This window comes from Silurus meridionalis, chromosome 17 (genome assembly GCF_014805685.1).
Source record: "Silurus meridionalis isolate SWU-2019-XX chromosome 17, ASM1480568v1, whole genome shotgun sequence".
Lineage (NCBI taxonomy): Eukaryota > Metazoa > Chordata > Actinopteri > Siluriformes > Siluridae > Silurus > Silurus meridionalis.
Window position 1 is genome coordinate 6,943,537 of NC_060900.1, and position 27,955 is coordinate 6,971,491.

At 36.8% G+C, this 27,955-nt stretch overlaps 2 protein-coding genes across 2 annotated transcripts; one reads left to right on the forward strand and one right to left on the reverse strand.

The window, feature by feature from the left end:
- Positions 1 to 78: 78 nt before the first annotated feature.
- ppih (peptidylprolyl isomerase H (cyclophilin H)) lies at positions 79 to 27,537 on the reverse strand. Its single transcript, XM_046872418.1, has 9 exons — positions 27,343 to 27,537; positions 13,195 to 13,259; positions 12,165 to 12,188; positions 11,527 to 11,571; positions 7,814 to 7,856; positions 5,220 to 5,312; positions 4,066 to 4,153; positions 3,848 to 3,888; positions 79 to 456 (listed from the first exon to the last, which is right to left on the reverse strand). The coding sequence occupies exons 1-9, from the start codon at positions 27,406 to 27,408 to the stop codon at positions 388 to 390; spliced, it is 534 nt and encodes a 177-aa protein (XP_046728374.1). The 5' UTR covers positions 27,409 to 27,537; the 3' UTR covers positions 79 to 387.
- si:dkeyp-100a1.6 (probable G-protein coupled receptor 160) lies at positions 18,183 to 21,201 on the forward strand. Its single transcript, XM_046872417.1, has 2 exons — positions 18,183 to 18,593; positions 19,554 to 21,201. Exon 2 carries the CDS (start codon positions 19,568 to 19,570, stop codon positions 20,666 to 20,668), a length of 1,101 nt encoding a protein of 366 aa, XP_046728373.1. The 5' UTR covers positions 18,183 to 18,593; positions 19,554 to 19,567; the 3' UTR covers positions 20,669 to 21,201.
- Positions 27,538 to 27,955: the final 418 nt, after the last annotated feature.

The following is a 27,955-nucleotide window of genomic DNA, read 5'->3' on the forward strand; positions in this document are numbered from 1 at the left end:
AACATTTTAGTTCAATTTTATTTGGGTGCTTTAACAACACGTAGTCATGGAAAGTCGAGGAATAAATGAAACTGATTCTTACAAAAAGAAAGCTGAAATTTATTCAGGATACTTGGCAGAGAATGCGGTCAGACAACATTGTGAATAGTTAACTGTAAAACGATCCAAAAGTGGACAATGAAAGTATTCTTCCTATGCCTGAAGAAGAACAGGACACACTTGTCTTCTGTATTTATCTTGCCATGGTTTTGTATCAGATTTATAAATGTATAGGTAGGACATCACAGGTATTTGTGTTGGAATTTGTGACGAAGATGCTACAACACAGCAACGTGGTGATGTAGACGACAAAAATTTGCTGTTTGTAAAGAAAGATAGAAACAAAAATCACATTTCTCCACACTGGGTGATGACGATGGGTAGTTTGGGTTTGTTGTTTGGTCCTGTAGGCACGTTCTGCAACACATGGATAAAGAAGGGTTTTTATACATAATAGCCTTTACGAAGTTAATACTAAAAATGTCCCCCCTGTTTTTCCCACACCAGAGACATTTTTTAATGTGACCAAAACCTATCAACGGAACTGAAAGCGAGATAAAAGAAAGTCCAAAACCAATCAGACATTGGACTCTAAACAGTTACTATGATGGGAAATCATGATTGTACAATTTGATCATAGTAAGCACTTTTATATATGAGGGACAGACCTGTTTGCAAAATTGTACTAACAATATTAAAGCATTATTGCACAAGTTAGAAGAGCAATGATTATTAGTGAGGAATAAAAACTGTTAAATAAAAGTTAAGAATACTAGTCAGGATATTGCAACTGTCACCTTCATGATCTAGCATAAACTAGCACCAGAAAATAATGACGCTTTAAAGAATGGCCAAGTTACAGTTTGCCAAGTGTGCATTACAGGGGATTGACGGGGTGTGCTGTTCTGGGAAAATAACTGATGAGAAAGTCGAGTTATCTGTCGAACCTATGAGGTTTATTATTTGCTTATAAAGGCACACCCAAAGTGATTTAATCAGTAATTTGTCAGCAATAACAGTATCATTAATTAATTAATTAATACAAATTAATTAGAAGTAAGCTTTTAAAGAAAAACTATTGTCCACATTTGACTTTCCTGTGACCTTATTCGGATTGAATCGGTTTATTTGCTGGTTATGTTTGCATATTCTATATAAATCCTACAAACATTCCACGACGTGGCTTAAAAATGTGTGACAGATTCTATAAAAATGTGAAATCACATTTTTTATTTTGTCACAATAAAATTGCTTAAAACACACTTGGTATTCTTGAATTTTGTCCACTTTACCAGTGGGAGTGATTCATCTGAGTGTTCATCTGAAATTACAACAGCTTATAACAAGCACATTGCTATAAATCTATCTACAGTTATTTGTATTGCACTGACACAGAGACATGCTGCTTAAGTACAACACCTTTTAGCCAATCAGAATAGAGAATTTGACACCTTTGTGTAATAAAGGCAGTATGAGATAAAGATTAAGCTGTGCCACTGTGATGGAAAAAAACTAATAATCATCTAATATCACACTCCACAGTGGCCTTGTTCACTCCTTGGCATTAACATCCACCTCGGGTGATCTGATCGCTCGTGGACAGCTGAGACGGAGAGGAGAGCTGCTGTTTACACCTGGTATTGTTATGCATATCAAATGCTCCTCTACTGAGCACCTGAGATCAGATTTCATGATATAACTTGGTTAACAAAGTGCTCCAGCAGCCTTTGTAAAAGTTTAAATGGGGATAGCCTTTACTTTACTCTCTGTTTATATATGGAGGCTGAATCTCAGGTGGTATTCTGTTGGGTATAGATTCTACAATGCCATTATTGTAGCCCACATTAACCTAGTGAGCTCATGAAGTGAGTATTAAGATGTGTTGCTTTCAGAATGTGTCGGAGTTGTTCCCAATAACAATAATGTCTGACGTTTCTGGATTATCTTCGTTTTCCTCTTTCGGCTTCTCCCGTTAGAGGTCGCCACAGCGGATCATCCGTCTCCATACCCCCCTGTCCTCTACCGGCATGTCTTCCCTCACCACATCCACCTCCTTGGTATTCCTTTTTTTCTCCTTCCTGGTGGTTGCACCCCATGTCCCTCCTCTGCACATGTCCAAACCTTCTCAATCTCACCTTGTCTCCAAAACGTCCTACATGCACTGTCCCTCTAATAAACTCTTTTCTAATCCTGTCCATCCTCGTCACTCCCAATGAAAATCTCGGAGTAAAGTTCACCCCAAAAAAACCCCAATTAAAGGATTTCTACTTAAAAAAAATAATAAATGAGTAGGTTTGTTCGCAACCACCGAAAAAACATTTCCTGCAAAACTGCTTGCTAGTAAGTCATCACATTAAAAAATAGTAATCTTGTGTTAATTTTTTGCCAGGTCGCTTGCAGAATGATTAACACTAAGAAAGTACACAGCACTACTCAATCAGTAAAGTAGTTATTCTACTTATTTTAAAATATGGAGAAGTGGTAGCCCAGTGATTAGGACATCGGATGCCTGATCGAAGAGTGGCGAGTTCAAACCCCAGCACCACTAAGTTGCTGCTCCTGTGCACTTGAGCAAGACCCTTAACCCTCAACATCTCAGTTGTATAGATAAGATAATTGTAACTCACTCTGGATAAGGGCGTATACAAATGCTGTACATGTAAATATAAAATATTGATTTAATTACAGTAAAATAAATACTGTAAATGTTCTCATTCTTTTCACAGCTTTTAGATTAAATTATTTACAGAAGCACATCATTTACCTACTGTTGCTTAGTTATCCATTAATAGCAAGTCAAAAAGTCTCGGACTGTGATTAACATGATGAGCATGCCATCGTCCAGTAACTGTCAAAGCAAAAAGAATTTAACAAAGCAGATCTGAAGACGGGAATAAGACTCGTCTTGTTTTCACCGGTATTTGAAAAAGCAAGCGTTGCGGTCACAACCAAAATGTCAAATGTACTTCGACTGCCAAGAAACAGCACAAAATGTAAAAAAAAAAAAAAAAAAAAAGGAAAAACTAAATCGCAGTTAGGATTCAAGTCAACTCTGAAGACAGAGGTGTGATGTCAGAGGTCATAGATTTCAATCACCGTTTACAGAGATTCATAACCAAGCAGCAAATATCAGGGACTAATATAATATCAAGTTGATCAGGTATGGTCTAACACCATACTCATTTACTGGTTTTACTTCTACACTCTTTCTCAAAATGGTCCAACCTTCAATACCATAAAATACTAGAGGACATAAGCCTTATATACGTTATCATGCTAATCAACGGTCACTACCACTGATGTAAATGCACTAAGATTAAAGTTGATCTCTGAAAAAATATTATGCGGAGCTGCTACATCATCTTCCCTATAATAGCAACCTGATTACAATAATGTTTTGTAATATTTTTGGAACATGAAAAGCTGTGCATTTGTACTCTTCTGTGAAATTAAGTGCTTCAATGCATCCCTACTTAATCTAGCATTTATTTAAGATCATATTACTTTCAGGAAGTAAGGCAGCTTGAGTGTAACGAAATGCCAATTGTGCGTCCCCTGGTGGGAGTGTAAATACAGTGTAAATCAGGCTGGCATTCTGTCCCTAAGCTCACAGTCGGAGCCAGTGGAAATGACTAATGCTTCAAACCTATGTTGCTCACCAAATGGCATCATATGCTGCACAAAAACACATTCATTCTTAATGTCAAAACACAGGGTCATAAGAACAGCCATGTGGCAAATGTTGTCTGACTCGCTAACCTATATCCAGGGTAAGGGCTCGGTTTATGATTTCAAATCAACAACTCACCTCAATTTTTCTCATGATGAGCAAACCATCCACAACTTTGCCTGCAATGAAAAGAAATAAATAAGAAACAGTTCAACAGATTTCTGGAACGCCATTAATCTGGTATCGGTTTCAATTGATTCCTGTTTGCATGAAATATACTTTACTTTGCCCAATGTAGAAAAAAAAACAATATACACCGTATGGTCACCTGAAAAGTACAGTCACTGTGTACTCACCAAACACTACATGCTTCCCGTCTAACCAGTCACATTTTGTGCAGGTGATGAAAAACTGGCAACCATTTGTTCCTGGGCCACTATTTGCCTGTGGAACAGGAAAAACAGGGAATAAAGGAATGTTAATAAGATTCAGAGCTGAAAACCCTCAAACACTCACCACAAGTTGAGTAAAAATATGTGACTTCCAAGATGTGAAATAAAAAAATAATTTAAAAAAAAATCACAGTACAAAGGGATATTAGATCTCTAATAATACATACAGTTCCAATAAAATGAAAAATAAAATGCAAATAAAATGATATGTATATAGTTGTATATAGTAAATTAATGGTAAATCATAAAGCTGTAATATAATACTATAAAATTCCCCCAAAACTTTCTATGAAGACCATCATATGACCTCTAAATTACATAAATAATGGTCTCCACTCAAACATTCAAGTTCCTTATCAGAATCAGAAATTATCTGTATAAAGAATATTTTATTTCTCTACAAAATGACTTTTGTTAATAAATCATGTAAATGTGCACAATCCAATGTAATTCAGAAACCACTTTTACACTCGTCTTTTAAAACATGCCCCATATGGGTCACATTTGCCACTGCCAGCAAGCAATTCCTGACCGCATTAATATTAATATAATAAATATTATCTCATGACCTGAACTTATTAGACCTTCAATGTAAAAATAATAATAATAATAAATAAATAAAATGCTTTCATGTATTTGAAAGCTCTGTATTGTTGGTATTGTATTGCTGTATTTGTAATTCTATTTAATCAGTAAATTAAAAAAGTTAACAAGTATAATGTTTTTTTTTTAGCCTCCTGGTCCAAGTCTTACTGGTATAAATTAGATTTTTTTTTTTTACGTATTGTGAACGGAATCAGTGTTGTGGGAGAGGTAGCACAAAAAGTAAGATGACAGATCGTTCTCTTGTGCAATATCATGCCGCCTTTCTCACTCACACCAGTACGATCACTTTTAAAACAACAGCCCCAAATGATCTGCTGCACTCAGGTGAGAAATGTTTACAATTTTGCATTCGAAAAGAGTCAGAACGTTCCAGCATTTCCTGGACCATTGTGTATGATGGTCCACTAGAATGGACATGTTAAAACAATGTGTAAATGTGTGTGATTATGTACCAAAGACAGCAGGCCTGGAGCAGAATGCTTTAGTTTGAAGTTTTCATCTGCGAATGGACCTCTGTAGATGCTGCAGATGCCTGTGCCGTCTCCCTGGGAGAACACATGGTGGAGTGAGAGTTCAGAGATTCATACCCCACACACACACGCACGCACGCACGCATGCACCCACGTAACCTAGCTGCATCAGATTTTGAACACTAGAGGGTGAAAGAGGACATTCAGACATTTCTGAAAGACGCTTAATATTTAACAATTTGCAGGTTTGCTCTATATCTATACTATTTATCTATATTAAGTATACACAAAATATTCCTGGGGGTAAAAGCTATTTCATGCATATGGAGACATTTACAAGGTCTATACCTGTTAAGCACCTTCTACACTGTACGGACAAAAGCTTAAGACGTTGTTTTTTTAAAACATCCCATTTCACATTTAAACCCCATTTGCTGTTAAATTAACCTCCAGTCTTTTGGGAAGAGATTTGCGCTCATTAAGCAACAAGTAAAGTCAGGCAATGATGTGGAGTGATGGGGCCTGGGGTGCAGTCAGCGTTCCAATTCAGAGCTCTACAGCAGGTATTATATACACTCTACCAGTTTGACCGGCTCTGTCTTTGTTTTGACAGGCAAAATTTCAGTATTAAACGATTTTGGCAACCACATGCAAGTGTTCAAGTACAATCCAAATTATCCTAAGACATTTAATAAAGAATCCAGTTTGATTAATAAACCCAGACTGTGTGAAAAAGATATACAATAAAGACAAATATACCACATATGTGGTTCTTCCCCAAAATGTTACCACAAAGCTGGAGGCACACGGTTGTATAGGATGTCTTTGGACGGGGTAGCATTCAGTGTACTATTTACATGAACTAGGAGACACAAACTTGTTCCAGAATGCTCCTGTGCAAGTTCCATGAACATATGGTTTACATGGGTTGGAGTGGAAGATCTTAAGTGACCTGCATTCGAGCTCTGATTTCAACCCTGCTGATTACCCTTTAGTATAAATTGTAAAACTGACTGTAACCCAAGCCTCCTCACTCTACATCAGTACCTGACCTCACAAATCTCCACAGCCATACTCCAAAATCTAGTGGAATACCTTCCCAGAAGAGTGTAGGCTATTAGAACATTAAATGGGGACTAAATGTGGAATGGGCGTTTTTTTTAAATCACAATCTTATGTTCAGGTGTCCACAAACTTTTGTCTATACAGTAAACAGAGGAGACTTTTGTTTTTAATAAGTTTCGAATCTCTGATGTTTTAATCAAATATATTTTACGCTTCTTCATGTTGCAAATGACATGGAACTATCAGAGAAGTTTTCATCGAGTCCACAGATTTCCATGTTGTTGTTGATCAAAGAAATATAAGCCATTAAATTATATATTAATGCTTACATCCCTCCTATCAGTTGCATTCTAGAAACGTTCCCTCTTTTTTGCTCAAAAACAAACAAATAATAAAAAAAATTCTTATGGCATGGTTAGTGTTTAGCACTGGATTTGTTGGATGCCGTTCTAAACATTAATCATGCCATGTTACTGTAGATACCTAGTTACCCTGTAGAAGCTACAGGTGAAATGACCTCATTTAGCAGTAGGAGTCACCTGACCTAACAGAGTGGCAATAGCCCAGTTTGTGAACGTATCTTGTGTGTTTATTCAAAATATTGATTCAGTATAAACAAACTGGACCCATGATTTTAAAATTAAGACTTAAAGCAAATATTGATTGGCAAAGTTGCACATAACTGAAACACATGCTGTGGCTGGTCTGTTTTATAGCGTTCACACAGACAATTTGACCCATTTTTATATGAACAATGGACAATTAAAACTTAGATTAAAAGTAATTACACCATTTGAAACTGAAAAGCTTGAATCCTGTCCTTAAATTTTATATCAAGCTCCTCCTCCTCCTCCCGATTGTTCTAATAAATAGTGTTTATTAAAATAAAATGTTCTTAGATTGAGGGCTAATATTCACAGTATCTATGAGTAAATTAGGTGCTAATAGAGGAATTTACTTTAGGAAGGTAGTTGCAGGACTGTAGAAACCTAAAGAAATGTGAATATGGGAGGTCAAAGTGTATATTAATTTGCTTCAAGAATGTGAAAGTGTTTTTAACATACAGGTATTTCAAATGTGCATTTATTGGATAATTGTGTTCCAAAACAACATTTTAAAGGCTTTATCAATATGGGTGGGATAAAGATATAATTTTTTCAGTATTGGGATTTAATGGCCAGGATGGATGTTTATGTCTGTAGAAGATCCAAAGTTACAGGATGTGTTAAAGTTAACACTGTGTTTCTGTTAGAATTTTAATAACAAATCAAACTAAAACTTGAACTAAAGCTTTATGGTTTAAAAATTTGCTCTACATCTACAGTGAAATGCTCATTTTGGTACCAAGTGCAACATAAAAATATCAACATATTGAGGCTGTCAGAGGATTAACCGCACCCAGAGTGCAAACACATGGTCACTTGTACAAATTCACAGGTCAAACAATTGCTGTGTACTTTCTGAATTACAGGTCCTGCCTATTTGCTTGAAAACAAAAAAAAACAACTTACATTTACAAAGTCACCACCTTGAATCATGAAGTCTTTAATCACCCTGTATTGAGAGGATAAGAAAATAAAACAAGTCAGTATAATACAATGTATTCTAGTATGTGGCTAGAAACATTATATCCAAACAAACATAACAGGTGAAATGAATAACATTGTCCTCGTACTGTGACACATGTCAAGGGATGGGATATATTAGGTAGCAAGTGAACACTTCAAAGTTGATGGGCCGACAGAGGAAAAAAATGGGCAACCATGAGGATGGGAGCGACACCGATAAGAGGATGTTTCCAATATGCAATAATACCTGCTAAATGTTGTCCAACAACCGGTAAATTGGCAACACGCTCATTGGCACACAAGAAATATTGATCATACGGACAGTAAAGATTAGCCTGTCTGGTCCCATAGATCCCATAGAGCTACTGTAGCACAATCTGCTGAAAAAGTTCATGATAGAAAGGTGTCAGTACAGCTTGCTGTATCTGCCCATGCTGACTCCTGCCCACCGCTAAAAGCTCCTAAAATGTACACTTGAGCATCAGAAATAGACCAACGATTGGAAGAAGGTTGCCTGATAAATCATGTTTACAATATGTAGATGGCCCAGTGTATGCATGTGCATCTTATACCTGAGAAAGAGATGCACTTTAAAAAGAAGGCAAGCTGGTGCATGCAGTGCAGTGCACTGGGCAATGTCCTGCTTGGAAACCCTGGGTCCTAGCATAAACATTCATGTATGTTTAGGCACTTACCACCTACCTAAACATTGTTGCAGACCAGGTACACCCCTTTATGGTAATAGTATTCACTATTGGTATTTAGCATGATAATGCACCATGTTCAGGAATGGTTTAAGGAACATGAAAATAGATTTAATGTCTTGACTTGGCTTTCAGATTTTCCAGATCTCAATTGAACTGTGTATCTCTGGTATGTGCTGGACAAACTAATCTGATCCATGGATGTCCCAGACCACAACTTACAGGACTGATGCTACATTCTTGTTGCCAGGGTCTCTGCCATGAGTCAGAGATGTTTTGACAGGACCTTGGGGAGTTTAAGAATATACAGTGGTGTGAAAAAGTGTCCTGATTTTTTTTCTTATTTTGCATGTTTGTGACACTTTAGTTTGATGATCTGAAATAATAATTTAAATATTAGTTAAAGATAACAAGTGAACACAACATGCAGTTTTTAAATGAAGGTTTTTATTATTGAGGAAAAAACTAAATCCAAAACTAAATGGCCCTGTGGTAAAACTATTACCCCGAAAGCACAGCGATGACTTATCCAAGAGGTCACAAAAGACCCCAGAACAACATCCAAAGAACTGCAGGCCTCATTTGCCTCAGTTAAGGTCAGTTCATGACTCTACCTTAAAAAAAAAAGAGACTGGACAAAAATGGTCTGCATGGCAAAGATCCAAGACGAAAACCGCAGCTGAGCAAAAAGAACATAAAGGCTAGTTTTGCCAGAAAACATCTTGATGATCCCCAAGACGTTTGGGAAAATACTCTGTGGACTGACGAGACAAAAGTTTAACTTTTTGTAAAGTGTGTGTCCAATTACGTCTGGTGTAAAAGTAACACCGCATTTCAGAAAAAGAAATTCATATCAACAGTAAAATATGGTGGTGGTAGTGTAATGGTCTGGAGCTGTTTTGCTGCTTCAGGACCTAGAAGACTTGCTGTGATAAATGGAACCATGAATTCTGCTGTTTAACAAAAAATCCTGACAGAAAAAGTCCGGCCAACTGTTTGTGACCTCAAGCTGAAGCAAACCTGGGTTCTGCAGCAGGACAATGATGCCAAATGCCAAAACATACCAGCAAGTCCACCTCTGAATGTCTGAAGAAAAACAAAATGAAGACTTTGGAGTGGCCTCGTCAAAGTCCTGACCTGAATCCTATTAAAATGCTGTGGCATGACCTTAAAAAGGTGTTTTATGCTCGAAAACCCCTTTAATGTGGTTGAATTACAACAAATTCCTCCACAGCGCTATAACAGGCTCACTGCAAGTTATCGCAAACGCTTGATTGCAGTTGTTGCTGCTAAGTGTGGCCCACTTTTTCAAACAGGGCCATGTAGTTTTGGATTTAGTTTCCCCTCAATAATAAAAACCTTCATTTAACCTTCACTTGTGTTATATTTTACTAATATTTAAATTATTTTGTTGATTTGAAACATTAAAGTGTGACAAACATGCAAAAAAAAAAAAGAAATCAGGAAGGGGGCAAACACTTATTCACAGCATTGTATTAGGCAGGTTTTAACCTTATAGCTGTTTGGAGTATTTGGCAGCTCATCTGTCATCGACATGAAAGTGTTTATGTGAAGAACTAACCCACAGTACCTTCTTGCAGATCCCACCATGTCACTAATACATACTTGTGAGCATGTCACAGGTAGCTATGATTATACCTGGAATGCTTGGGACAACTGGAATGTCTCCATTTTTCATTCTTTCATTGCCCAAACACTTTTTTTTTTTAATTGCTTTTTCACTTGCTGTCTTGAACAGACATGCACCCAACCACAAACGTCTCAGCTTCTATGCCACTTCCTCCATCAAACCTAAACGGCTTTAAACTCCACCCGCTTTAATTATGCTGCGTCCTAAATCCCTCAGATCAGTTCTGTCAATTTATTAGTATACATGTCACTTTCCATTATCGTCCCAATGAACCACACTTACTGGATTACAAAACTCCATTTTTCTCATAATTGCTATACTCCGAGCCAAAAACCTTGCTTTTTGTATGCTTTCAGAAAATTTTACACGTTCATTCCAGTTCCTATTGAGAAGGATATATTACAGAGGTATTTTCCAAAATGCACACTACCTCTTTTTCACTACCATGAATATTACACTACCCACATGTGTGAACTCAGTTTCATGACTCCACCCTGTTAATCAAAACCTTGCAGCTTTTTTCTTTTTTGTGACTATACTTAATTTGATCTTTGAACAACAATGAGCCTCTTGTTGAAGACACAGTGCAACCAACAAGGAAGTAAAACGTTCTCTTTGATATGGATAGATTTAAATTTCTATATTTAAATTTGCACCAACTGTCATTTTGGGAGTAAATTTGCTCAGGTACATGAACAAAATCTCTTTACAGTCTTCCATTATTCGGTATATCCTTAAAGAATACCCAGAATTGCTCTCATAAAGAGTGTTAAACATGTTCACAAGCAAAGGAATGGACAGATTTTTGATAACAAAACAACAAAAAAGTCATACGATTGTACTCACTGGCTGCTCTTTCATTTATTATTGCTTTCAAGATGTTAAAACGAGCAGCAGAAACATTTTTATGGTACTTTTTAGAAATCATGAGTTTGAATCCCAAAATTTTCACATCTCCATCCTGGATAAAACGAGGCACGTGGTGAGAAGCTTCCCAGCAGTCCATCTCAGTGCGTCACACGCACATTTTCACAAACTCATTCACACAACAGGGGCGATTTGATTTGAGAATCATTTGAATGTTTTTAGGAACTGGAAGGTGAATGGAGGAAACTGGAGACCAGATAGAACATTTGAAATTCCGCAAACAGTAACTGAGCTGTGAGGCCACTTGTGTGTTTCATGTGAAAAGTTTGAAGAAGCAAGTGATTATTATTATTATAGTGAAATGATTTGTAAAGTGAAATCAATCACAATAATGATAACTAAAAGAAAATACATAGCCATACATACAGCCTTACCTATGGAACGTGCATCCTTTGTATCCAATCGGGACGCCGTCTTTCCTGTAGGAGACGATTTGCATGATGCAAATGAGGGTAATAGGTCGAAGGAACACAAACAAGTTAAAAAACAGGTTCCTAGTCAGACTAAATCAAATACCAAATGAGTTAGTTAACATCTGAGCTTTACTGCGTTAGTCGAAATCGATGAAGCAAAATTTTTGCAGAAAGTGTGTCAGGAAATTCAATGTCGCTTCAATATGGTCTAAAACATGGGTCACCAAATGTCGCCCATGCGGGCCTTTTATAAAAATAGTTTACCATAGCGCCACTTACCAGTGAGCTGCATCTAATATTTATTGTTGCTATTCTTTTTTTAAATCACACGTGTGTAAATTTGAAAATGACAATATTAAAATATAGATGACTAGATATAGATGAATATAATTAATGATTAATAACAACATAGAATTAAGGGTAAATTGAGCAAATTTGTTATTTTAGAAGTGTGTATCAAACTGGTAGCCCTTCACATTAATCGGTACCCAAGAAGTAGCTCTCAGTTTCAAAAGGGTTGGTGACCCCTGGTCTAAAATAACACCAATTCTTAGTAGAGTTCTCCTGAGACCAAGTACAAAGCAATTAGACCTGGTTACCTGAATTCCCCTGTGCAGAACTGCCTGCAAGACAATACACAAGAGCATTATGTGAAGAAAAAAAAACACACCGACCGACTGACACACACACACACACACACACACACACACACACACACACACACACACACACACACACACACACACACACACACACACGGGTTTACAAACTAACTGTCAATTAGAAAAAATACTTCTCTAATAGTAAAGAGCTTAAGAAATAAATGAATTTCTATTTATATTCTATTTCTAAGTTAAAAATGGTTCTCAATTACTGAAATCTTCCTGAACAGCAGTAGTTCAGTAGCAGCAGTGTAATGCAAAAAAATCATCTATATAACATGCCAAGACCCTTTTTAAATAATCACATCAAAAGGTGATCACATCGACTTTTTTTCAACCATTGATTAACGATTTCTGACCAAGTGATCATCGACTAACCCAGATGGTGACCAATGCAGGCTCAGATTCCTGTTCTTGGCTAACAGGAGTGGAACCCTAGGTAATTTTTTGCTAGTGTAGTCCATCTGCCTTAAGGTACTATGTGTTGTGCATACATTCTTTTTACATGGTTTTATAGTATGGTTGTTTGAGTTACTGATGCCTTCCTGTCAGCTTGAAACTGTCTGAACATTCTCACCAATAAAGTAGAACTGCCTGCAGACCCACCACTCAATAGATGTTTTTTGCTTTCTGCACAGTTGTGTTTAAACTCTGATTTGTATGAAAATTTTAGTTTCCACTGATCGTTTCCACGTGATTAGCTAATTGGATAATTGCACGGAATCATAATTTTTATGCTTGATTCATACATTGTGAAATCAGTACTAAGCAAAATATTCGTGATTTGCTTCCTGAATTTACATTAATTTCCCTGAGGGAGTAGGTGGAGTATAAGGTGTGTACTGCATACTACATTAACCTATGACTAATAAACAGACTGCACACAGAACATGTATATCCTGAATAAACTTGTGAACCCAGTTGTGTCAGCTCTGCTGTAAACCTGTGATTAAATCGCTTAACATACCGAAAATTCTCAGCAGTCTTAGGAACAACATCTGCAAACAGCTCAATCTTCATTCTTCCTACATCCTGTAAAAACAAACGTGAGTCAGGTTTAAACCGAGCCACACATACACATTGGGATTACTGTTAATTGTAGTTGGGAAATTGTCACTATGTGATAAAGATGTTAAACTTCTTGTCGGAAGGTTGCAAGTTTAATCTCAGCACCATCAAGCTTCAGCTTAACCCTAAACTGCTCAGTTGTATAAATAAAATCATTGTGAGTTGCTTTAAAATGGGGCATCTGTCAAATGCCATGAATGCAAATGTAAATGGTGCTGCCATTGTAGGTTGAATAAGGGCATGTTCTTTGGCCTACACACTCCCATCAATTAAAACTAGACCAAGACAAGCACAAGTCCCACAGTGTCATTGAGCCGTGTGGGCTTGAGTGGGGACAGTCGGCACGGTCATGCAAAAGGACTTATTTGTCTGTGAAGATTGAAAGTACACGTAAGTACTACAGCAAGATCAGAGATTCACTAGAGTACAGAGAATGTTTTAGAATAAGCTAAGGAGAGAAAACAGACCATCAAGTAAATGCTGATAAATGCATTTATCTCATCTTTAAAGCACTGCACATGGGTAAACCCAGGTAAGCTAGATCTTCTTCTTCTATGTATATTTGTCAATGTAAGTGTAAATGCTGTAGAATTATCTGTTCTACATAAGTTATAATTTAAGTTAGTAATCACTAAGTGAGAAGTGAATGCACTGCCCCCCACAATTCCCCAACATCTAAAAAAAAAAATGGTGACCGCATTTGTGTGTGAGACCATATTTTTAGTGTTACTATATGACAGATGTTTTACAATACGCCACAAAACATCGGTCATACAGCAACAAAATATTGCTCAATCAAAAGATGTAAGTTGTAATTCAATGAAAATTAAAATGTTGTCAATAAGGACATTAAGTCCATCATCACTTGTTGACAATTTCAGTCTTCGCAAAACTGTTGGAAGTCACAAATTTTTATATTCTATCACTCAATCTAGGAGACCAAAAACCTTTCCAGTTTGGCAAAAACCCTATACACAAAGCCAGCTCCATGAAGATATGGTTTACATGGTTTGGAGTGGAAGATCTTGAGTGCCCTGCTATAGAGCCCTGACCTCTACCCCACTGAACATCTTTGGGATGAATTGACTGCACCCAAGGTCTCCTCACAGAAAAACACATCCAAGTCATATGATTAGATGTCCACAAACTGTAAATATATGATAATTTGATACAGTAATCCCCCATTTATCGTTGTGGTTTCGTTCCAAAACACTAAAAGATGCCACCCCAAAAAGGATTTTTTTATTTAGTGTACTATATATATATATATATATATATATATATATATATATATATATATATATATATATATATATATATATATATATATATATATATATATATATATATATATATATAATAATTTTGTGTACACTATCACATTTACAGTTCTGCAGTAGCGTAGCCTATGTGTAGTTTCTCTTCTTGTTTATTGGTTGAAGTGTCTTATATGTCAAAAAAGGGGCGGAGTAAAGATACACGTCACCACATTTTTTACTTTCTGTACTTTATAAACATTTGACTTCATTTTAAAATTAATCCTTATATTTTTATTAATAAATGTCATTATTTCAACATAAAACTCCATAAAAACTATTCCCTATAAGTTTTTTGGTCTATCGTGCTGTCCGTGAGAGACTGGGAAAATCAGCCAAACAAATGATTTATGTGGCAAATGTAAGTCCGCGATAAACCGGGGGTGCGAGATTCGAACCGCGGTAAAGCGGGGGATTTCTGTATATCACTGATATTTGCAAGCAAAAAATTAATAAATAAATAAAACTTTTCATACAGTGAAAGAGAACTGCATATATAGAACAGTAAGACTATCCAAATGAAGGACTCGCTGATGGCTGGATTAGACAAAGCTGTACAAACCAACATGTACAAACACAAGAGAATGTAATGCTTTATTTAAAAACTTGTTAATTTGTAAACAAACTGGAATTGGTGTAAAAGTGGTAACAGCGACTTTGGAGGACAAAAACACCTGCTGTAGCAAAAACAGCTGAACAAACAGCGAGAACATTCCTCTTAACTAAATGTTTGCTTCGTTTTTGTGAAAGCCTGCAAACACCACACAAAGATGCAACTGCTTAAGGCATTAATTATGCCTCTATTTATTCCAGCAAACTGTTTCGATGCCTGCAGCTGCAATTCAAACGAAACCTTTGACACCTTGTTGCTCACTCCGGCGCTATTTTAGCGCCGATCTTAGTCTACACCAGGGGTCACTAACATGGTGCCTGCGAGCACCAGGTCACCCACCAGGTCAGGCCTTTTCTGAAAATAGCTCACCATAGTGCCACTTACCAGTGAGCTGCATTTAATTTTTTTTCTTTTTAATCACACTTGCATTGGTATACATTTATATATAGTTATATAAGTTTATATAAGTTATATAAATAAAGTTTTGCATATTGATATTTATCTGTTACCTACCATGTTAAATCATTGTTGATAATTATTGTGAGAAATCATTAACATGATCAGTGTCTTTACATAGATGAATATCATTCATTATTAATAATAACATACAATTAAAGATAAATTAAGCATGTTTGTTATTTCAGAAGTGTGTAATAAACTGGTAGCCCTTCACTTTAATCGGTACAAAAAAAGTAGCTCAGTTTCAAAACGGTTGGTGACCCCTGATCTACACACTCCAACACGAACTGATTCTAGATCAGAAGAAACGAGTAGCGGCAGAATTATTTAGCCGTGTGCACTCAGCAAGGGGCAGTCTGTTCAGTCTTTTACACAGATCCATTTACACAAAAGCGTTAATATAATATCACTAAGTGCGTGGAAATAAACCAAGAAATTCACCCCAACAGAGAATCTCAGAGCTGAAATCACTTCTACTCGATAAAGAGTGAGATTCAAGCACGATATGCTAATGTACTAATTAAAAGCAGATTTGGGAGTGTCTGCGGTCATGTACAGATTCACACAGACTTGAATGAAATACGCAATCTCCTAGCATTTGAAGATTTGATTACGCCTACACATAGCCTTAATAAATCGCAAGATTATATAAAGTTTATTTTACTCATCCAGCATCTGACAGTTAATGACTTATTCAGGAGTTCTGCCTGCTCTTCCAAATAATACCACACGCTTTCCATAGAATCAAGGTCTTTTTTTCAAACCTATTAAAATGGTGTAGGGTTCACACCAAAGTCACACCCAAAGCATTCTGTAGTTATAATCTGGAAATATGACAGCGTTAGTCAACCTGAGGCAACCTCGCGTTCGGACTAGCGGGATATATGTTAAGCTTATTTTAGTCCAAGTGCACAACCTGTTGGTGTTGTAAATAAGGTGAGTCAGGGAGCGCACTCATGCACAGTCATGTCAACATTAGGATATATGGATGACAACATGATTTCTTCAGCTGCTCTATAGACTTTACCATTGAGAAAATCTATCATTAATTTGACCTGCACTTGGACAAGTTGTCAGATCGATCCATTCACTAGTTGCTACTAGTTTTCATTTTTATCAAGGAGAAAAACCTTTATTAACCCAAAGTGTGAATTTTAGAGAAAAACCCATGAATTACTAAGTGCTCTTCAATGGCGTTCAATCTTTATCCTCTAATAAAGTTGTGTTTTTTTTGTTTAGTTTTTTTTAAGTTCTAGTGACACGTTGGTCTTATTCTGACCTCGGTTAAGAATGACATCGGACTATACGGTGAAAGGGGCGTCAGTGAAAATGATCTCTATGTAAAGAGGGTTTGCCACTGCACAATTAAGTCGTTTGGCTTTTCCGTGCTTTCCTGCTTTGTATATCTAGATGATATGGCCAACAGTTCAAGTTCCAAACACCCCAAAACCTGTTTCTCATGATATCAAAATAGCACAGTCTTTGAGGTAACACAAAGCAACTGCATCTTCGCAAACCTGTTTTGCATTCTGAGCCCAACGTCTGTCTTCACTACCTCTACACTGGATTTCTCATCACATACAATTACTATAATTGAACACTGTATGACAAAAGTATCACAGTCAGCAGCCATTAAAATATTTGATATTATTATAGCCTGTAAAACCAGCGTTAAACGACATGAACAAAACAGATGAAACTAGAATCTAGTCAGTCATGAAACTCAGCACTAAATGGACATATTTGCTCCAGCGTGGACCTTTTCTGCACGTTTCGCTGTTCTCACATCCATGCGTTTCTATGACTGGTGTTTTATAGCCTATAAAATGAATAATTCCATTACTTCAATTTCAACCTCATATTTATTGCACTGCAGCTCAATGATGTTCAATGTTTTCTCCTAATGTATGTTTGTTTACTCTTGCTCTTTCTCAGTCTATGCACCATGGGCCGGTTAGTAATGACATGTTTTTCTTTGGTATACTGTGTATGTGTAAAACAAAAACCAAGCTTAATATTCGATGCATAAAAAAAAAAAAAAATGATAATAATAATAGCAGTCCGGAGCATTCTGCTGCACAGGATGTAAGTATTAGTAATATTTAAGAGTATAACTTGTGTACAAAACAATATTTCTCTAATTTTTTTTCTTAAAGTCTCCAATTTACTTTGAGGCCATGAAAAGAAATTCACACCTAGGGGAGAATGATTTAAAGGTCTGGTTTCAGTCACGTTCAGGTCGAGGAGTTTTTTTTCCCCCTCACCACTTTTGTTCTGTAAGTTTCCAGAACAACCTGTTTTAACTTAATCTGTTAATATTATAATTAGAATTCGTCTACATTTATTTGTGTGCATCTTTCAATATTTGTATGCCTTTAATTAGTGGACGCACTGGTTGTTGTTCGTCCGATTTAACTTTCTTTTTAGAAGATATTTTTGCATTTCAGCAGTGCTTTATTTGCATATGATCCTTCCACTGATGAACATTCAAAATAACTCTTGCCACAGGTAACAACAGAAACAGAAAAGAAAGGAAAAAAATGTTCTAATGCACATACAGTTGCTATAACATAATTCCTAGAATTCCCTTTTGGGCATTGTTTATTTTTTCCATATGGAGTCTGTAACCCTGGTTGCAAAAGCTATGTTAAAGAAACAGGAGAGGTGTTACTTTAGGACCCAGTGAAGCCACACAATGACAGGTGTGGTGAGAAGCAGTTGTGTGCTTTGGATTACAGGTGGAACAGGCTGGGTAGAGCTAAAGGAAGGAGTGTCTGCGCTAAACAACTCACAACGCGGCTCAGTTGAAGAACACTTCAGTCACGTCCAACCAACATGCTTCAATATTGATGGGGTAGGAAGCTCAATATCTTCAGCAGAAGGAGACAACTGCGAAACAAAAGCTTTAAGGTAAAGAGCACAAATGCTATGCACTATTCACTTCATTCTCTGTAGGAATCTTTCTTTTTTTAACACGTATATATTCAAGATTTTATCTGATTCCATTTGACTGAGAAAGTGTAGAGTACGTAGATATATTTTGGAAATAGGTTACCAAAAATATCGCTAATGCATTGGTTGATTTTTATATCTATTATTTGCATGAAAATAATTTGCAAAAAAAAAAAAAAAAAAAAAGACTTTTGTTTTGAATGATTATCTGAAATGCCAGAATTTGATCAAACGAGTACAAGAATTTATTCATTAAAAAAATAAGTCCATAGTCCCTTTCATTTCATCTCAATCAGCAAGAATTTTGGGCAAAGTACACTGTGAAACATTACATATTATTTCCCCAAGATAAGCATATGCAGATAATGCAATCATGTTTAGGCACATGTTGAATCCATTTGCACAATCTAAGCCCCAAACTACATGAATATGTTGTGACGACTGGCAAAAGAATGAGCGGAAAACCAGAGACAGTTTAGAGAACCGGTTGCACGAGGATATAATTTCCTACAGAATTGCATGGATATGTTTGGGTGCAGTGAGCCTCTTTGCCTGCCTGTTAGCTAACTCTTAATAGTGTTTACACAACAAACCGTTTTTGATGGTGAACGCTTGCTGCTCTACACAAATGGGTCTAGAAATCAGGAGCTACAATATCACCAAAGACAACTATGAATACAGGCAAAGAAATGACCATGGCAAGAACATACTGAACACAATTGCTTACTCATGTTTTGCTTTATTTTGTAATCGGAGTAAATGGCACCGGATAGCGTGACAGGGTAAGATCATGCATGATTAAACCGTTACAAGCCGCGTCTGCATCATTTTGATAGGCAGAGCTCAGCCTTGCCTTGATTGGTTTCACAAGTTCGCTTCAAATAACTAATACTCTTCTGACCATCATTTATCCACCAGAGTGTGCATCCAAAATGGCCCAAGCTGATGCTACAACGCTGGACTACTATTTCCCAGGGCACATGATGGCAGTGCTCGAGGAAGAAAATGAAACCTGCACAGAAGATTCGACCCTGCAGTACTTGCTGCTCCTTCTTTCCAAAGTGGCTCTGAACACGCTAGTCTTATCCTTCTGGTTGGGGAGCATTCCAAAGACACTCCTTGGTATTTTCAGCATCTCCATATACCTGGCGGATCTCTTGCTAATCTGCTCCATCTCCTGGGCATGGTTGTTCCTGGAGAACAATGACACCCATGAAGTTGTATGCTTCAGTCTTTCCCACAGTGCCACAGTTTACTCCTTGCTACCCCTGCCTGTCCTTCTAGCAGGAGCCTTAGACTGTGTTTTCCAGCAACATGTAGGCTTTGGTAAGAAGTCATTAGCCAGGACTGTTGTCCATTGCATGGCAGTACTGCTGATGTGGACACTGGCTTGCTTTTACTCTTCCTGCTACACAAAAACAGACCTGCTGACTATCCAGTATAAAGAAGGTGTCAAGGCTTTTGGGTGTTCTGTACAAGGATCTGTAGCAGTCAATAACTTCAGTTTAAATCTGTTCTTCATAGTAGGCTTTGTACTTCTGTTTCACTGCACAAAACTTCCACGCTGGGTTCGCCTGGCTAACAGACTATCGAAACATTGGTCCGGCTCACTTTCTATGAGTGATCTGGTCTTTTCTAAGAATCTGGAAAAACTTGAATCAGGAGCTGTCGACGCAACGCACAATGATAACCAGCAGGATCGGCCTCCTCTCATTATCAGCCTTGTTCTGTGCTTTGCTCTGAACTGGATTCCTTACCTGCTGATGAGCACGGTCTGTGATATCATGGGATTCGCAGTGCCAGCTTACGTAAGCGTCAATCTCCTCTGGACCGCCTGCGCCAACAGCTTACTGGTTGGCGTGGCTTTCTGGTACAGAAGCAATAAGCATGGACCTTACTGCACACTGCCAGATGACATCTGTCCATGGTGCTTTTACTGGTATTTGAGTGAAGAAAATTGTCAGTTTACAGTCAGTACTGAACTCCATGATGGAAAGACTGAGGATTCTCCAATTCTCCAGACTCTAAAATAATTAATACCAGTAAAGATACTGTTTCAAAAGTTTACTTGTCTGATCCGGTCTGGCACAAAACTTATGTTACATCATACCTTGCACAGTCTGGGCAGAAAAATTGTTGCTGAATCTGGCAAAGAAGAAGGTTTTTTTTCAAAATAGTGGGTTATTTACTGTATATTTTGACACTACCAATTTAAGTAGAAACTGTGGAAAGACTAAAACCTGGGGTGTAAATCTGATTTTCTTTCGATTAGTAATTTACTAATTGATTGTGATACAGTGCCTTAAAGCCTAGCCATAGATTTTCTAAATAAATGATGCTTATAAATGCTAAACTCATAAAACAACATACTTCTGACTTTTTAATGAAAAATATATTTCAAATATTATGAGTATTTTTTATGCATATTAAAATGTGTGTTCAGTTTATTTTTTGTACCAAAAAAAAAAAACCTGCCATATTAGTATCTGTTGCATTACTGTTTCTTACTGTATGAGCTACAAAAGCGACTTTATACAACTTTTATTAAATAATTTCAATGACTTAAGTTGCATATATATACACATTTCTGTCAGAGATGGTAAGAGTTTACTTATAAAAGATATATTTACTTCAATAAGTGTACCATTAAAATAATGCACAAGAAAAATTCACCCAACTAATTATGTATAATAAAATACAAGTATAAAAATGTCTCTAGGTAAAAATCTAACCCTGTCCCACCAATACATTAGATTTTATTTGTATCATACTTTTAACCACAGACGTTCTTTTAAAGCCACGTTCCAGAAATAGAGACATATTTTTAATTGTAGAAATGTATCCCTAAGAAACATTGTACATCTGTGTACTGTACAATGCAATGTCAAAATTGTATTCATCTCATTACACAGGAAGAGTCACATACAACAGTCGGAATGTAAATAAATGTTGGTGCGTCTGATTTACACTTTTGTACTATGATGCATTTTATCAATCAAAGAAAACTCTGCTGAGTGGAAGCTTCTTGCTCACACTTCTTTGCAAACTTTACTGCTGGCTCACTGAAAATCATTCTACGTTCACACGGACAGCACTTCAAAATGCAATTGAATTAAAAAATACAATAACAAATAAATAAATAAATTACATACAGGAGTATTTCTAACCATTCTACATTTTCTCACTCTACATTTACTGCACTTAAAAAAATAAAATAAATAAACCCACCTGCATTAGCTATTGACTATTATTTTGATCATGTGACATCTTTTATAAAGATTTTTTGTAAATAAACAGGTAGTCGATTATGTATTTATGACAGCCCTACTTTTTATTTGTTGTATAAGTCGATCACACACTGAGTGCTGTTGTGCAATGGATATCTAGTTTAATAAATGTGATACAAAATTGTTCAAATATATTATAAAGTATTATTGGACAAAAAGGTTGCGGACACTTGACCATAAGATTTGTACATGCTTTTTAAACATCAAATTCAATATTTAGTCCCTATTTGCTTGTTATAATAACCTCCAGTCTTCTGATGTTCCACTACATTTTCGAGTGGGCTTGTGGAGATCTGTGATCATTCAGCCACAAGGGTGTTAGTACAGGTACTTCATAGGTACTAATGAAGGATGAGGAGGCCTGGGGTGCAGTCAGCGTTCCAACTCGTACCAAATTTGTTCAATAGAGTTGAGGTCAAAGTTCTATAGCAGGCCGCTCAAAATCTTCCACTCCAATGTTAATGGAGCTGGCACTGTGCACTGTGGTCTTGTCTTTCTGAAAGTTTTTGGGTCTCCATACAATTGTGCTTCCAAGTTTGAGGAAAAACCGCATATTGCTGGGAAAGTCAGGTGTCCCAATACTTTTGTCCATATAATGCATGAATGATGCTTCTGGACAGTAGAAAGAATATCAGCATCAATCAGGATTTTTTTCTTTTAATGTTGGTAGTGTTAACCAAAAAAATTAATTAATAAATGAAAATTAAAAGCTGGTTGCCTTAAATGAAAAAAATCAGAAAGTTTTCAGCACTTTAAAAAATCCAACCTCTGCAATATTTTCTCATGGCTTACCAAAAACTTTATAGTTGAATACATATTGTACATTAGATAGACCTTGAAATCTATCAAAATGAATATTTAGTACTGGTGAAGTGTGTCTATAAAAGAGTGACCTGCATTTAACTGTTTTTAACTGTATTTGACCTTTCCAGGGACACGAGTAGCAAAATACCCCTTTGTGTTTACATATTTTGTAAGAAATATCAGTACTGCAAAAAAGGCAGCGGTGTGATAACAATAGACTGTGCAATGTTACACTCGGGGCAAACGAAGACAGACAGCGAGCACCAGAGCCAGATATCCGAGTCTGCATTCATCAGAACATCAGTGCACATCTGCATGTTCAGTAGGTCTGCAGTGTACATTATTTGTTTATATGAAGCAGAAAAAGGTTTTTTTTCCCTTTTACATGTTGTATATGAAAAACATAAGCGACAATAAATCAGATCTTCTGTACTACAGTGCAGTAGTTAATCATTAACAGCTCATGGCATCTGAGGAACATTATTTGCTCAGAACAATTATTTGGCAACTTTAACTACAGTGCAGAATTTGTCATATCGAATGACATCATGGTCTAAGATTAATGCCTGAAATTTGTTTTATTTTTTATAATGTAATTAATTAAGGCTGTGATGAAATCTAGGGTTTTGAGATTTCTTCATTACAATCATTAAAATGCCGCATATACAGTAGCTTTTAAAACCAACAGATGGAACCAAATTCCTTGCGTTTGCAATACTGCTATGTAATGACCTATTCCAAGTCAGAAAAAAAGCTGTTACTTAAAGGGAAGTATTGGATATCTGACATTTCCAGCCATATGTGGTTCTTCCCTTGTAATGACAATGCCCATGTGCACAATGTGAGATCCATGAAGATATGGTTTACACGGGTTGGTCTGCTATAGAGCTCTGACCTCAACCCTATTGAACACCAATGGAATGAATTGGAACACTGACTGCACCCCACTCCTCACCCTCCATCAGTACCTGACTTTACTAACACCCTTATGGCTGAATAAACACACATCACCACAATTCAAAATTTCTAGTGAAACATTTCCCCAGAAGAATGAAAGTGTTATTTAATAGCAAATGAGATCAAAAATAAATAAACGGTAGTGCCAGTGAATGTAAAAGAGTGCACTGAGGAAAGTCCCATAAACAGTGGGTTTACATGCATTATGTGAATCTTGGGTGAACGGATCACGTGATATACCAGTATAAACCTTGTATTATCGAGGTTTCTTAAAATAAATGTTGATACGGGAAATCAGAGAAGTATGACCAGACTGGCTTGAGCTACCAGGAAGAATATGGCAGCTCAAAAAAAAACACTGTACAGCCATAATGAGCAGAGAAGCTTTTCAGCACACACAAAACATTTGATCTTGAAGTGGCTGGACTTTCAGTACACTTGTTTCCAGTCTTTAACATACATGTTTGAGTCTGTCTGTCAAGGATAAGTATTCCACTTATACCACTGCAATATGACAACACAGGGACTATACTCAAGACTATGAAATATCTCTCTATACTGAAAACATCAGATCAATGATAGTCCACCAACTTTTATCCAAACAGTCTAAAACACACATTTGCTGTACAAATCTTCATGGCATAAATAGACACCTTTTGATGAAAATGTGTATATTCCCTTTAAAGATACAACCACTATTCATGTAACACACACACACACACACACACACACACACACACACAATTACTAATTACGGAAAGAAAAAGGATCAATATTTAAAATCTACATCTCTGGCTTAGAATAGTTTCGAGAAATCAGAAACTAAAACCTTGAGGATGTGATTAGAGGGAAAACATACAGGGTCATGAAGACCTTCAAATGTATTATAGAGACTAAATCATGAGGTAGAAATGAGCAAACTAAAGTCAAAATAAATTCGAATGGAAAAATACTGATATTGCATAAACTACGAGTACAAACTACAGCTGTAGCTATCGATTATTTTAGTAATCGAGTACTCTACCGATTATTCCATCAATTAATCAAATAATCAGGTAAGAAGTATTTTTTTTTAATTCAGACGGGTCTCTTAAAATGAAAAAGTAATTTGTTTCCTTAATAGAAAAATTTTAATTTTATTGCCGAAATTACATACAAGTATATCTGTGAAAACTAAACCCATTTCTCCTGTGTTACCTGTCCAGAGCATTTCAGAGTTTAGCTAGTGGTGCATCAGTAAGAATGGTCCGTAGGGAAACACAATGCTCGTTTGTGGTTGAATGGACTAAACGAAGCATAATCAAATAATTTGCCTCGATTATTTTTTTGTATTCGAATTACTTCAGGAATCGTTTCAGCCATAATACAAACCCTGACTTCACCAGTCACATCATCACCTCACATGTCTGGTACAGAATTGCAATTTTACATTCTAAACTCAATCTACAGCGCAACATAAGGAACGCAGGCTAAAATAAAAAAATTTAAAAAATGGTTGTTGCACTACACCGCTACAATTCAAATTGTAATTGCACACATTTTATTGCGTTCTTTGTTTACTGCACCGACCAGTACAATGTGAGACAACGTGCCAAAAGGAACTCCTTGTACAGCTCATACTTGGCAAATAAACACATTTTAATTATGTTTCTGAACAGCCACGCAAAATACACAGGTGTGTCAAATCAACAGAGTTAATAACTTCTAAGCAACACGGATATACATATATATTCATCAGTAATTACCTATTTAAAAATTATAATTTCTATGAAGTAATTATGACCAATCCCATTTGTTCCTTTGATTATTGTTTGTGTTTGCAGCAACCTGTCTGTCAACAACCATGAATTCCTTTGTTAACGAATGTCGTTAGCGATTAGTTGGGCTGCCCATGTTGCGGATTAGCATGACAGCAAGATAACACAGCCACTCGCCAAATGGCAGAGAGTACAGGGTCAACCCGCAGCAGGAAAAAGTGTGCGTCCCCAATCCGAGGCATGGGAGCATTTTATATCAACCGCAAACAAAGAAGACTGTAACCTGCAAGAGATGCAAAGCGGAGCTTGTGTGGGATGGAAGTACCACAGTGATGCACAAGCACATGAAAAGAAAACACACTGGTGTCACAGATGAAAGCGAAACATCAGCATGCTAAGCAAAAACTGTATAATCCTCATCATAGTTTAATAAAGTGCTATTGTGTAAAGTGTCTGCTAACTTGGATGATCTGGATCTGAATTAAGGTTTTATATATAGTTATAAGCAGCAAAACATCCAATACAATTTTTCAGCTTTTTATCAGATTAATCGGAAAAACAAAAACAATCAAACACTCGATTAAACAATAATCTAAATAATCGTTTGTCACAGCCCTACAGCTATCCACCAATCAATCCATCAATCCATCCATCCATCCACCACCCAATCCATCTATCCATCCATCCATCCATCCATCCACCAATCAATCCATCCATCCATCCATTCACCAATCAATCTATCCATCCATCTATCCACGAACCAATCAATCCATCCATCCATCTATTCATCAATCAATCTATCCATCCACCAATAAATTCATCTATCCATCCATCCACCCACCAATCAATCCATCCATCCATCCATCCATCCACCAATCAATCCATCCATCCATCCATCCATCCATTCACCAATCAATCTATCCATCCATCCATCCATCCATCCATCCACCCATCCATCCATCCATCCATCCATCCATCCATCCATCCATCCATCCATCCAACAATCAATCCATCCATCCCACTATCCACCAATCCATTCAATCATCCATCCACCAATCAATCCATCCATCCATCCATCTATCTATCCACCAAACAATCCATCTATCCACCCTTCCATACACCAATCATTCTATCCACCCTTCCATACAACAATCAATCCATCTATCCATCCATCCACCCATCCATCCATCCATCCATGCATCCACCAATCAATGTGCCCATCCACCAATCAATTCATATATCCACTAATCAATCTATCCATCCATCTGTCGATCAACCATTCAATCCATCCATTATTCCATCAATCTGTCCATACATCCATCAACCAATCCATCCGTCCTTCATTGTTAAATAATCCTTTTTTTTACTAATTAAATGTAATTGGATCATGTCCCACTTCACACTGTACAATCTCTGAGGCACACTGGTTGAAAACCACTGATTTATTTTCTAATTTGCTATGCAAATGAGCAGTATGGAAATTACTCTATGGCGTCATCGAGCGACACTTTAAAAGTGCGTTGGCTACTTTCCCCTGTAAGGACCTGGTTATAAATCTCTGTAAACAGTAGAAGCTGAATGTTTCACACAACCCGGAAACCACTTTTAAAACCGGCTGCTTTGCACAAACCTCCAGCTCACAGACTTTATTTCATCAGCTACATATTAGTGTGCTAATAGCATATAACTAGCATTGCTGCCCACTTCAGTGTCACGCTAATCAAAATAAAAAGTTCAGTTTAGCTGCATAAAATAAATAAATAAATAAACAAGAAAATAATAATTAAGAAACCCAGTAAAGATAAGATCCACTGTACACCACACGCGCTTGTAGTGCATGGTTAGTTAGCTAGCTTAGCGGTTAGCATTAGCTGCATGAAGTGGCTAAGTGGCAGGTCTTACCTGTCCTCCGATCGTCACATCAAAAAACACAACGGGATTATTGGGGTTTGAAGGTTGGACGTTCATAGTGGAGAATTAATGAGGATTAAAACCAAACCGGTCTGTATTTTATTATGCTGATTTAAGTGCACTGGTGGTGCCAAACATTCAAAAAGAAAAACTACGGCAAGCACGAATAGACATTTCTACGGATACCCATAAGGGACATTAGATGCGTTAGACAGTCATTTCATAGTACAGGTTAAGGATAGTGATTCGCATCAAAGTATCTCTATAAAAATGTACGATGTGATGCATTGATTAAAAAAAAAAAAATGTGCATTCGATACAAGTTGACATTTATACCGCGATGCATCTTGTTTTTTTCTTTTACATCTTTTCATCTGTAGAAACGATTTATTTGTTTATAATGATTCGTAGATGCGCAATACTTTTATTATTTAGAAAGTAACCAATCATTTGTAAACAATATGTGATATGTAGATTTATTTCTCTTTTCATAACTGTTTCTCAAGCATGTTCTCTCATCACCACTGCTGCTACGTGAATTTGACGCATCACAACACTACAGAGACCGAGGCGTGTCCTGAGAGTCACATGGAATAGAATACAG